This window comes from Oryzias latipes, chromosome 5 (genome assembly GCF_002234675.1).
Source record: "Oryzias latipes chromosome 5, ASM223467v1".
Classification (NCBI taxonomy): domain Eukaryota; kingdom Metazoa; phylum Chordata; class Actinopteri; order Beloniformes; family Adrianichthyidae; genus Oryzias; species Oryzias latipes.
Genome location: NC_019863.2, coordinates 16,412,423 through 16,424,670, shown reverse-complemented (window position 1 = coordinate 16,424,670; position 12,248 = coordinate 16,412,423). Strand labels below are relative to the sequence as shown.

Sequence of the window (12,248 nt, the reverse complement as noted above, 5' to 3'; positions counted from 1 at the left end):
GTTTAGAGTAATAAAAAGATTTAAAGCACTTGGTGGACAGAGAAAACTCCATCATTGCAGCTGTGCTTAGAAGAATAAATATCCTGGATGGAACATTTGAGCTTTAAAAATACCACTTAAACATTTTCTGTTTTTTTTCTTTAAGGCGATAATGCCACATATGTGGGATTCTATGTGGGACTCCCAACAACAGACGACAAAAAAAACACAAAACAAATACAAAAAACCATAGGAGGTTGCCTCCATTTTTTAACAAAAAAACAACCTAATGCAATATACTCCAGGTTTACAGTACAGTAGCTACACCATATCTGATGAGTGTTGTTATGGTAACGACAAGAAACACACTGCAGGATATGTTATTTGATTACCCACTACACATTCCTGCACTCTGCTGCTCTGGCCTTAATAAGGACATGCACAGCAGAGCATGAGACAAACAACGGCATCAGAACGAAGAGGAGAAGCTTCGTTCTGATGCATTACTCTGATTAAAAGTCCCTTTTAATTTTGGGGAAACCGTCTCTTCCACTTCGGAGAAAGCCCCCCACCCCATCCCATTCCCGAGCACACAGCCAAAAATAACCCAGCAGTCCTTTGCTTTTCTCCCTGCTGCTTTCTTATTTGCACAGGAAAAGGTGTCCTCTGCTAAAGTCGGCTTCAGGGGAGAACTAGTTGCATCAGTTTCCATGACAACAGGTCAGCATTGGATCTCTAAGGTCAAGGCAAGAACACCTGGAGCTGTGCTGACAGAAGAGCAGCAGCTTGACCTGATGGGAAGCGTCTGCTATAAGTGAGTTGGATTACATCCTGCAGTCACAATCTCACGTGATTAGCTGTCACCAGAGGCAGGTCATTAATCATTTCTCAAAATGCTCTACATGCTTTTTTTTCCCTTTGATGAGAAGTTGAGTGTGTTCCAATAAATACTAAGAGAGATTCTAAAGAGAAGGGAGAAGAGCTTTTCAGTGCATCTAAGTGGATTACATTCATTATTTAAGAGCTGCATGCTCCTCCATCAGTAAGTGCAAGAATCTTTGCAGGATTTAATAAACATCAGTCTCTTTAGAACTATAAATCCCCGAAAATTGTATCAAGGTTTTAAAAATATATTCCTTGTAATTATATGTGAGCATCTGTTACTATTTTACTTTAAAAACATATTACACCGAGGAGTTTTATATTATTTTTGACTGCACTTCCATAAATGTGGCAGTGTGGAAACAGTTTTGGGACTATTGAAGCACTGGCAGATGAATGCTTTGCGCCTCCTTGGAATGAAGAGAAACTGGGCCAGAAATTGCTCTGATGTTTCTGCTTGATCACGATGCTTTATCCGCTTCCCACACCCCCTTACGAGCAGCACAGATTGCGTCTACAGGGTAATCTTGAATGCACTTTGAGAAAATAAAAACACAATAAAGAACATATGGTATTAAGTAACTTCCATGTTCCACAGCGACAGAAGCCCACTTTACTGGAATCTAAAAAAAAACATGTTGAAATTTGTTATTTTTTTTCTTGTAAAAATGGGAACTGAGTAAAGAAGTTGGAGTAGACGGGCATAAAACACAAATTTATACTTTTTAATGAGTCCTGTCTGGACTTGGATGAGGCAAAAGCCAAGCAAAAGTCTTTTGCCTTGGTTTTTAAAGACCGCTAAAGCTGCACGCTTTCTCAGGCTACACACAGATGCATCATGAAAAAACCACCCAGATAAAAAACAAACAAGCATATTTTTGGTATTTTTAAAATATTAGTGTGGCATTTTTCTGATGATGGAGGACATACAGAGTTTTCTTCAAATTTGTTGTGAATCAGGAGTATACACAAAAATGGGTTTGCAAGCCACAAGCCCCCTGCTCTGCTCCATTCTGATGCATCCACTTGCAGACCAATAGATTTACGCAAGTCTTTGATTTCCTCATCTGAGCAGACATCTGGCTAAAAACTGTACAGCCGGATTGCTCCAATATTGTTCACCATTTTTGTTGCACTAGTACCGTTAGGTTTGGGGTGCAAAAGGCTGCAAGCTAGATGGATGACGGAAAGGGGGCGGGCTTTCTCTAGCAGTGATTGGATTGAGGCTTTAAAATGTTGCTTATTTACGATGCAGGAAAAAAAAGGAAAACATAACCTCACAAATGTTAGTTTGTTGAATATATTTTATTTTCACATCATCGTCATCATCATCATAGTTTAACTTTTATTGTTCCCCTTATTCTTTAAAATGATCACCTCTCAATATACACATACTGCAAACTGTCAAAAATATACAAACGAATGCAGGCTTGTGCTATAGTCTGGTCAAATGTCTAAAAAACAGTGGCACTGGGAGAAGTGAGAGAAGAGAGAGACACTGAAACCGGTAAAGACATGCACACCGGTAGTGGTGATCCAGGTGTGCGTTACCTCCATGGGATCCTCGTGGAAAAGTACATACATTTCTCGGTCTGAGAGTGGGGCTCAAAATCCCCCCTCTACATATCAAGTCAAATTCAAAATATTTCATGGAACTGTTAGGCACATCATTGTTTTTTCTGGTTTTATTTATTTATTTATTTTTTTGGAAAATTCTGTAAATGTAGAATGTTTAAACAAAAAGGCAAAAAAACCAACAATTAAAAAAAGGCTTTAAAAGTCATTTGGAATCACCATCTTGTTTGTAACAACATAGTTAATTTATGTATGTTAAGTTATGTATGTGTGTAATGGTACTCCATGTCTGTGTGAGTATGTGTAGTTGCATTCCTGCAGGTTGTGAGTAGTTAAGGAGCTGTGTGGGTGCTTGCTGAGGTTAACTGACAGCTGTCCAATCAGATGCTCAGGTCTTTGGGATTCTCCTTGTAGGTTTTCTTAGGTTCCGGGAGCAAGGGCTTTGACGAGTGAGTGGTGTTGGTCTTGAGCATGCTGTGGTACTCTCTAACTCTTTCTGCTACGAAAATGTCATCGTCCTCTTCATCCTCTGAGTCATCCCTTCTGAAGGTCCTAACCGGGGAGATGTCTCGTCCCAGACTACGGGCTCTGTACCGAGGTTCAGGTATGCTATCTCTACTGCCAAAGCGCCCATCTCCTTCCGTAAGTGCAGGTGAACGCCCCCTCAACAGTGTGCTGTATTTCAGATATGCTGAATCAAAGTCAGGAGTGCGCACTCTGGGCAGGATGGGGTCTCTGTAGTCATTTGGCTGGCTACGGGATGGGACGTCTCTCCGCCTGTAGGCTCTATCCATGGTTGAGGCTTTTGCCAGTAGGCTGTTGTCACCGAACAAGCGATCATCTCTCCCTAAAGGCTGTAGAGTGCTATCCCTGTTCAAGCGGTCCAAGGCTGGTGTCTCACGTAGGACAGTGTCATCGAAACCGAAGCTGGGTTCAGGAGTCTGGAACGGCTCCCTCAATACCGCCTCGTCAACATTGGGCTTCTCGTTGCCGCGGGTTTGCCTGTTTGGCGAGGAATTTCGGTAGGGATCTGAGGAGTGGTAGCGGCGTCTATTGGGGGAGTGGTACCTTGACCGGTAGGGGGATCTGTGGCGGTAAGGCGACTGCCTGGGCGAACGGTGAGGTGAGCGGTAAGGAGAGCGGCGAGGGGGATGATAAGGAGAGCGGCGAGGAGAGTGGTGGCGATGGTTAGAGGAGGAATGTTGACCTTGGCGTCTCTCTGGAGAGCGGCCTCGCCTTTGGCCCCTGTGCCCACTATCCAAGTTGTTATCTGCACTGCGCGACCTTTGCCCTTTGTTGGGTGAACGGTGACGCCTTCGATGGTGTCCGTTGGAATGGTGCTGATCATTTTCCTTGGAATTCTTCTTCTTAGATTGCTTGGGCCCGCTCTTTCCGGGGGACTTGTTCCTCCTATGTTTTCCCTTGCTGGTTTTCGTGGGGGAATGGTGGCGGTGTTTGGAACGATGAGGCTTGCCAGTGCCTTCAGAGCGGTTGGTGGGCTCCTTACTCCGAGATGGTTGCTGGGGTTCTGGTGGAAAGCTCAACTCTGATGGTACATCATTTGGGGGGAGCGTGCTCACTTCCGCAGCGTTTTGTACCCCTGTGGCTGTGTTGGCTGAGATGGCGCCGTCGACGACGTTGCCGTCTGCAACACAGTGTGACATACAAACGAGGGTAGAGGGATGAAACATGCTTCTAGACTCTAAAAGCTTGCATCACCTTTTTTATGAAACATGCTGATTGACACAAAAATGAAGCTGAGGTCACTTCCAATAGAAGCCATTCTGATGTTAGTCAAATGTTAGATGGCACAGCAGCAGGCAGTGGTAACAAGTGTAGCTTACAGAATAAAAAGCAGCAGCAATTATGAAGCACTGAAGGGACAGACAAACCTGTACTGTCGGCTACCAGGGCTCACCTCTCCGGACTAGAACGGGACCGCTGGCACTGGAGGCTGCTTGAGGTCACGTCCGATTGGCGCAAATTTATGATGCAAGTTAACTGTGTTAGCAGTGCTGCAATGCCATCATGATGCCTTATACACTTTGAAAATCCAAAGCCTAGACTTTCTTCGCTCCTGTAGAAAGTTTGTCTTTTTTTTTGCTATGTACTCACCACACATGCGTAGCGTGTTCAAGAACACGGCTTCTTGAAAGTGCTTTTAGCATATGGTGTCCAAACTGCAGTGTCACTACCCAATACCAGCGCATGTAATCACAGTTGAAAGAGGTTAGGTGCGAAATGTCTAAGCAGTGCAAATCTTGCTGCAATGCTTTTTCTGTCACAGCTCTATTCCGATATATCATGTAATTCCAGGCTGGCACAAACCGCAATTAATAATTTTCCTTTTTGATCGTCTTTCAAACGGTTGGCTATCCGTATGTCACTACCAAATCCGACTCCCTGATTGCAAACAATAAATGTTTTTAACTTGTGACGTGTGCTCAATAGCTGCCTATTTTGTACGTAGAGTCTGGAAAAGGACTTAAACTCGAGCAAAGCAATGTGTGATCATGAGTGTTTGTACACTTACACAGTGTTTCTGTAAGCCCAAAACTGGTATATTTGGCGTTTACATAGACTTTTCATTAAAAGCGGTCACTAGAACGTGCATTTCTGAGTCTGGTGTGAACGTAGCGTGATAGTTTTCTGCTTTCTAGATAAAGCCACAACACAGCTTTATACTAAAATTACAACTTTTCACTTTTGTAGCAAGTTATCACAACGTGATGCGTTTCTACAAAGCAGTATCTGCATTGAGGAAGACAAAGAACAGGGACATGAACAGTCCACCCCAGCGATGCCGCGTCCCCTCCCTCGGAGGTGAATGAAACTGCCTTTATGAGGACTGTGCGTCACTGTTGTGCTCTGTCCATTCACAAAGACCTTTAACTTTGTTACTCCCTCAGGACATGTATAGAGGCGTAACAGAGAATAAAAAAAAACTTTTTGTCACACTAGCTGGACTAAAAGACCACAAATCTGGAGTTTAGCTGGCATTAACATTAGCCAGGTTTCTAATGGTACAAGCAAGTTTTTAAATATCAAGGAGATACTCCACACTTAAAAAAAATAGCATACATTAATCAGGACCAAAGCCAAGATGGTGGCAAGCCTAGCCAAGTGTCAGTGTTAATGGATTTGCATGGATTACAGCATGATTGAGGAGAAGCCACACCACAAACATCGAGATGGAGCAGGAAAGAGAACGCCAGACAACAGAGGACAGTTACAAACCGTGGTCTGATTTTGGAGAACAGAGGTCTCTCCCATCTTGTCATTTCTCACACATGCAGTGAGATGGGGAGCGGAAATCCCTGAAGGAAGACAAGAGCCCAATACAGAGACGGGAGGATGCACAAAAACAAGAAAACAAAGAGAAAAGGCACAGTGATTTATATTGATTTGGAACCAGTTTGAAGGAAGGAAAGGGAGAAATATTGTCTGTGTTCATTCTTAAGTGAAAAACAAGTGTTTATTTGAAATTTGAATCATTCAGAATAAAGAGACAGACCAAGGAGTTAATCGAACCCTTCAGCGAAGACCCATCAGTTACAGAGAAAATGCTAAAAAATAAGTGTGCACTCGCTCAGACAGAGTGACTTCCCCTTTGTGCACACACACTCATACACATCCACCCACACATTCATCCATCCACCTGGACAATTGGACATAGAAGCAGCAAGAAAAGGAAGAAAACCAAATCCCTTAGCAAAAATAAAATAAAGAAAAATGAGTTGCACACCCACAAGTAAGCAGTTGAGTTTTACATTGCTGACAGAAATAAACAGAAAGACTGTTAAAGCTTGGACCAGCTAAAAAAAGTACAAACAACGATCCAAAAGATACAAGTTGACATGATGGCATTTCAACGCAGGTTCACACAGCACATTCTTAGCGCAGACAAACATGACTTTTTCTCAAGACAGGCAAAATGTTTGTCCACTCCCAAAAATAATCATTAAAAAAGCAAGAAAAACCAAAAACAGGACTGAGGACCATCGACCAATACTCTTCAATACAGTAAAAAGAAATGTTCCATAAATATTATGGAAGATTGACCATAGAAGGGGCAAAAACTTGAAATTTACACTCTTGACAAGTTCATGCAGCAATAAACTTTGAACCAATAATATGTGGTTTTGCTTCATGGCTCTGTACACTGAACAAAAATACTTGTAAAAATGCCTCTATTCATTTTATCACTGTACAAAATACAACTGGAACGTCAGTTTTTCTCTTTAAATGGGGATGTGAGGAGTTCCTGTTTTCACAGCTTTTCAATGACATTAAGGAAGGGTGCAAAACAAGAAAAAAAATGGATGAGTTGGTAATGTGGAGCAGAGGATAGTGAGACGTAAAGCTTTTCTCACTTAAACCCTTAAGACTTCAGTAGCTTACATTCACCTTCAATAAATATCATAAATATGCTTTTGTTGCATTTTAGACTGTGATAGGTCCTATATGCAATCATGCCATGTAATGGGTCAAGTTCCCTCATCTTGTCAAAGCTAGTGTTGTGTTTAATGAAGCAATGGAGCCATCAACAAGAAACAGGGATTGTTCGCTTGCTCTGGTTTTCAAATCCTGTAAAGAAGAAGCCCACCATCATTCTGTCAAGTCCCAGTAGATCGCTTTCGCTCAGTGGCCAGGAGGTGAAAAGTGACGGCGGGATGACATGGAAACTGAAAGCAGGTGACAGCACAAGGCGCAACAGCACCCACAGGAGCAACCTCCACCTCAGCGCCCCATTGAAATCCAAAAGTCTAGGAGTGACCGCCACCACAGAAAGCCAAAGCCCAGAAATCACCACTTTCCCTTTTCTGGTGTGTGTGTTTTGTTTTTTTAAATCCGTAGAGTAGGAAGGGATCCAGGATTTGTAATTTTTGGTTCTTGCCCCTTCAACCCACCACCATCTGCTGGGTGCCCCCTGGCTCAGGGTGTGAAGATGGGTGAGAAGGGAATGTTTTCGTAGATTGACCCACCATATTCAGGCACAGAGCCGTCACCCCTCTTAAGCACCAGATGGACGCGCCGGCCTCCGTTCTTGATGAGCTCGATGGCCCGGGCGTGCTTCATACCTTTGGTGCTCTCGCCGTTGATCTCCAGGATTTCATCGCCAACCTGGGAAAACAGGAGAAGGGTGGAAAGGACAGGAGGAAGGAAGCAAGGCAAAGAGGTGGGAGACGAGAGAGGCAGATTGACAGGTGAAGATGGATGGAGGAAGATGTAAATCAGAGGGAGGAAGGAGAGGAAACAGCAGAGCAACACAAACAAAGAGCAGGGAGGTTTTAAAGGGACGTGATGGCAGGAGAAGAGAAGGGAGGGAAGGACAGATGGACAAAAAGTCACAAATCAAATCTACGAAACAAGCTCAACATAAATACATTCAACAGTTAGAGAGGACGAGTCCAAAAAGCAGCAACTTTGGTTCTGAGAGAGAAGGGATACAGGAATTAGAGGGAATTTCTTTGAACCAACTCCTCAGGTTATCCGTCAGTGCTGCCTGCACCGAGGGAATACTTCTTTGAATCTCTCACTGACATCTCTCTGCCTCACAGAGTTGCTGCTATTAATAACTCCCCTAACAAGGTGCACAAACTGCCACATTCCAACATGCATATGGAGATGGGGCAATGCCTGAAAACCCCACTCTCATGTTTTCCTTCGCCTAGGCACTGAAAAAAACAAATCCCTCCATCATCACTGCGCTGATAACAAGCTCCCTGCATGCGTCACATCAAGCAAACAGGCAGCATCAACACAACCTGCTTCCTGTATTTTCAATCAAATCAAACCGCCAATACTATGTTCTCATGACAGATTCTGCGTGAACGTCGCCTAACGTGTTCTCAGTGAACTGCAGCTTAATTCAAATGTACATTTTCCAGCAGGGGTTCTGCTTGAGGACTCGCTGCATCCGTGTTTTCACTTTGCTCTCACACGGTGAATAATTACCTGCCTGAGTCAGCAGGTGACTGTGTTTTAACGCACCCGAGCGTGGCTTGCAATAATTGAGGATGCATTATGCGTGTGCAGTTTTAACGAGCGATAGTGTTTTGACGGCACAAGTCTCCGAGGCGGTCATGAGTTAATCACAACAGGCAGCTGTTTCAGTCTGCACCTGAAAGGGAGGAATTATCATTGTGTAACCAGATCGCAATTATAGTTAGAAGCAGCAGTGAGACGTGCAAACAGGTAATGCTTGGTTGTGTTGTTGGAACTGGGAAATAAAAAGGGGGGAGAAAGAATTCCCACAAGCAAATAAGAGTGGATTTTTGTCTGACAAGATGTGGGATCAGAGATCAAATCAAAATCTCAGAACTCTGGAGGAATATATGCTACACTTAAAGGAGTTTTTTTAATATATTAAAAAAAAAGAAAAAAAATTGAGCTAATTAAAACACACAAACGGTAATGTCATTTCAAGTTTTATCAGGGAGAAATACCCAAACTACGGTGGCCCTGAAGTGCAAATCACATCAACAAATCACTCAATGTGATTAAATATTAAAAAAGTAAAGCAAAAAATAATAAAAGACAACACTAAACACAATTCCAAAAACATGACAGAAAAATAAAACTAAAATGTAGTAAGGGGACATCGCTGATTGGAGGATGACGTTTGTCCATCATTTGAACAGAAAGTCATTTGGCATGAAGGCATACTGGATATGCTTTGTACGAATCATCAAACTTTTATAAGTATGGGGCATTAAAGACACATTTGAAAGACGTCAATAAACTTCAACATCCAATCAGAGATGTCCCACAGTACCTTTCTTTTTCGGTTTCGTTTTTTAACATTTCATTTTGATATCTGGAAATTACTTTTGTTTTCTGAACCATTTCTTTTTTTTTTTCATATTTTTGGAATTGTGTTTTGGTTTCTATGATTTTTTTTTTGATATCTGAAACAGTTTTCTTTATCATGATCTTTTATATGTTCTAGCATTAAGTGATTTGTTGATGTGATTTGCACATCAGGGCCACCGTACCAATAATTGCTGAAAATGAACAAACCCCCAGAAAGCTGCAGGTGAACATTCACTATAGTGTTTAAAATAAAGATAGAACAGAGCAATCAAGGTTGCAACTGAATACATCATTTAACCCTCGCAAAGGAGAAATTAGCATAAATATAAAGCTAATTGAAATTCATTTGTTTGTTAAATTGCTAGGAGGATGACTGAGAATGAGCCCGCTTCCTGGGTTGAGTCGGCTGGAGCCATGTAAGCACAGAGCAGGAGGCTGCTGCAGCTGTGTCTACGTGGGTGAGGAATTAGTCGCCTTGTGTCTGTACCCTCATCTTTCCGTTGCGCACAGCTGCTCCGTCCTCGGCAAGCCGCAGCACGTACAGGTCCATGTTGTACTCTCTGCCTCCCCGCAGGCTGAAGCCGAATCCCTTGTTGTCTCGCTCCAGATCTACAGAGTAGAACTCTCCGTCCTGATGGAGGCAGGCCACACCAACGCATGAGGAAGAACAGGGACAGAAAGACATTAGCATCAAGGTTGCTTTTGTGATTCAGCCTGTGTGTGCCCTTTTGCAGTGGTCTCCTATTTCTGGACCATGGGACAAATGCCACCTTCAGGAAAGTCACACCCATTTAATAGCTGTGCCAGACTCTCCCTTTGTGTGTGTGTGTGTGTACATGCATATGGTCAGGTGTAGGGATGCTGAATTATTGATGCCCTGGGCTCTAAGCGATAGAGAGCCAGACGGCACCGCAAGGACAGGCACAGTCTCTGCAGCCCACTAATCTCCTGTGCTGAGGGATCAATGCTATCAGAGAGCGCCATCTCCACGGCTGCAGATGAATTTGGCGCTGTGCAGGGTGGACTGGGGTGCCACGTTGAAAGCAAACAGGCTTTCCTCAATGCACAGCCACTCTGATACCACTGACAGGTACTTGAAAAGAGACGAAGGAATAGAAACGTGTCTTGTGTTTGTCTTTGGGAAGGAGAGCAGAGTATAAATGGGGCTCGGATGCTTTAATGGTTTGGCTGGATCTTTAAAAAGACAATGTGCTTTAGAAGAGTGTTGACTGCTTAGCCGTTTGATAGAGACATGAAACGGATGGATGAGCATTACCTGGGGAGGCGAGGGCTGCACAGGGGGTTGGGGCGGGGGCGCCTGGGGGGGTTTATAGTCGAAAGATTCCTGTTTGGGTTTGGTGTTGATCCTGAAACAAAAACAGGGAAGAAATGTTACAGAACCACGATTATAAACTTCATTTAAAAACTCAATTTCCCAGCATGCTCCTCACCTGGCTTCAGGAGCGGCCTGTTGCTGAGGTGTGTGAGTTGTGGTTATAGTGGCAATCTTATCTGCGTTTGTCAACAGGGATGCGTTTGATGACTCTGCAGAAAGTAAGAACAGACACAAACGGAAATAAGACGACTAACTTTTGTCATCAGCTGACATGACAAATCTTTTTTCTAATTTGTTTTAAGTTCGCGTTATTTCACAAAAAATCTTTTTTTTGACAGAGACATCAATCATTAAACTGAAAAGATTTGTTCCTCATCAGCTTTCTGTTCAGCCTCTGAACTTCCTCCATCGCCGGGAATCAAGACCTTGTATTAAAACTCTGATCTGCAGAGGATTAGGATTTTCTTTTTAAGATCAAAGATCCACATCTCCTCTTGAATTACAACTAATATTCCACTGACATCCCAGCTCCTGATTTTTTTTTTTTAATTGCCGCTCTGCATCTGCTTCTATCAAACAAAGACGCGGACCAACAGACTCCCACTACAGCCCTCCTACAGCCTTGATGAACCCACCGTTCGATCAGCTACCTAATCTTTTATCGGCCATCGTCATGTAGTCTGGAAATACAACCTTTTCACTCGACATGGCAGCTACAGGCCATTTCTGCTGCACCAGCTTTCACCCTCACCTCTCCGTCTTTTTTTCCTCCCTTTAGGAAAATAAGCTCAACCCCCCCAAAAAAACGACCATTTTGGATAACCCTTGTTTTTATTCTTATCACCCCAGTTTTCCATTCTTCTACTGACTCAATCCATGTTATCCTTCCTTTCCTAAGAACACCTGGAATCTGTCTGTGACCCTTGAAGCATACCCCCCCCCCCACACACACACACTTACTTAAACTGACAAAGTGAAATTTAAGTGCAAAGAAAAGAAACATCACAAACAGAATCAAAATCTGACCTCCACTGTACAATATGAGCTGCAAAAGAAAAATCGTGTTTTTCTCTGTTCTCTTCCAATGGGAAGACAAAAAATGGAAGATTCCTGAAAGCTTTAAACCTGCTTGCGCAAGCATCGGTGTGTGGAAACAACATAAAACATCGACTGCAGACGAGTGCAGCAGCAAAGAGGAAGAAAATCTCCGTCTGAACTCCCGCACAGGTAAACGTCACTTTCTAAGGTGCTCCCACAGCGCCTTTGAATCCCATCGCCAGCTCAAAGCCAGACTAACTGTCCTCCGATTGCTTTCCACTTTTCCTTGACATCAAAAGCTGTTAAGAATTTAGGAAAAAACAAACCACAATTCCCCCTCCACGTTCTTGCTCTTTCTGTGTCAGAATGTCTTTTGTTGACAGAAACACAGAGCAGAACTTCCTCCTAAAGCGTTCCCTGTTATTCTGGCGCGGCGCCTTCTCCACAGAAGGATGCTGGCTCACTCTTCTCATCAACCACTGTGATGGGGAAAGAGGGCGAAACACAACAAAACCTCTCGACTCATAAGAACCGAGGGGGAAATCAACAATATAGCTGCGGTTTCTACAAGTGTGCAGCTTTGACGGGGTGCATCGCCTCCCAGACACACACACACGTTTAA

The 12,248-nt window shown here is 43.3% G+C and overlaps 1 protein-coding gene across 13 annotated transcripts in view; it reads right to left on the bottom strand.

Moving 5' to 3' along the window:
• Window positions 1–2,147: 2,147 nt before the first annotated feature.
• magi1 (membrane associated guanylate kinase, WW and PDZ domain containing 1) overlaps window positions 2,148–12,248 on the bottom strand; it is a 118,876-nt gene continuing 108,775 nt past the window's right edge. For 9 of the 13 annotated variants that reach the window (XM_011475070.3, XM_011475075.3, XM_011475072.3 and 6 more), the window contains 5 exons: window positions 10,704–10,797; window positions 10,529–10,619; window positions 9,740–9,883; window positions 7,422–7,560; window positions 2,148–4,081 (listed from right to left, as the gene is read on the bottom strand). In XM_011475070.3, the coding sequence (XP_011473372.1) occupies window positions 2,817–4,081; window positions 7,422–7,560; window positions 9,740–9,883; window positions 10,529–10,619; window positions 10,704–10,797 (1,733 nt within the window). In that variant the 3' untranslated portion in view covers window positions 2,148–2,816. Of the gene's footprint in view, window positions 4,082–5,673; window positions 5,754–5,885; window positions 7,561–9,739; window positions 9,884–10,528; window positions 10,620–10,703; window positions 10,798–12,248 lie in introns of those variants that run through there. The other 4 variants (XM_011475077.3, XM_020703285.2, XM_020703286.2 and 1 more) reach the window with 2 other exon arrangements.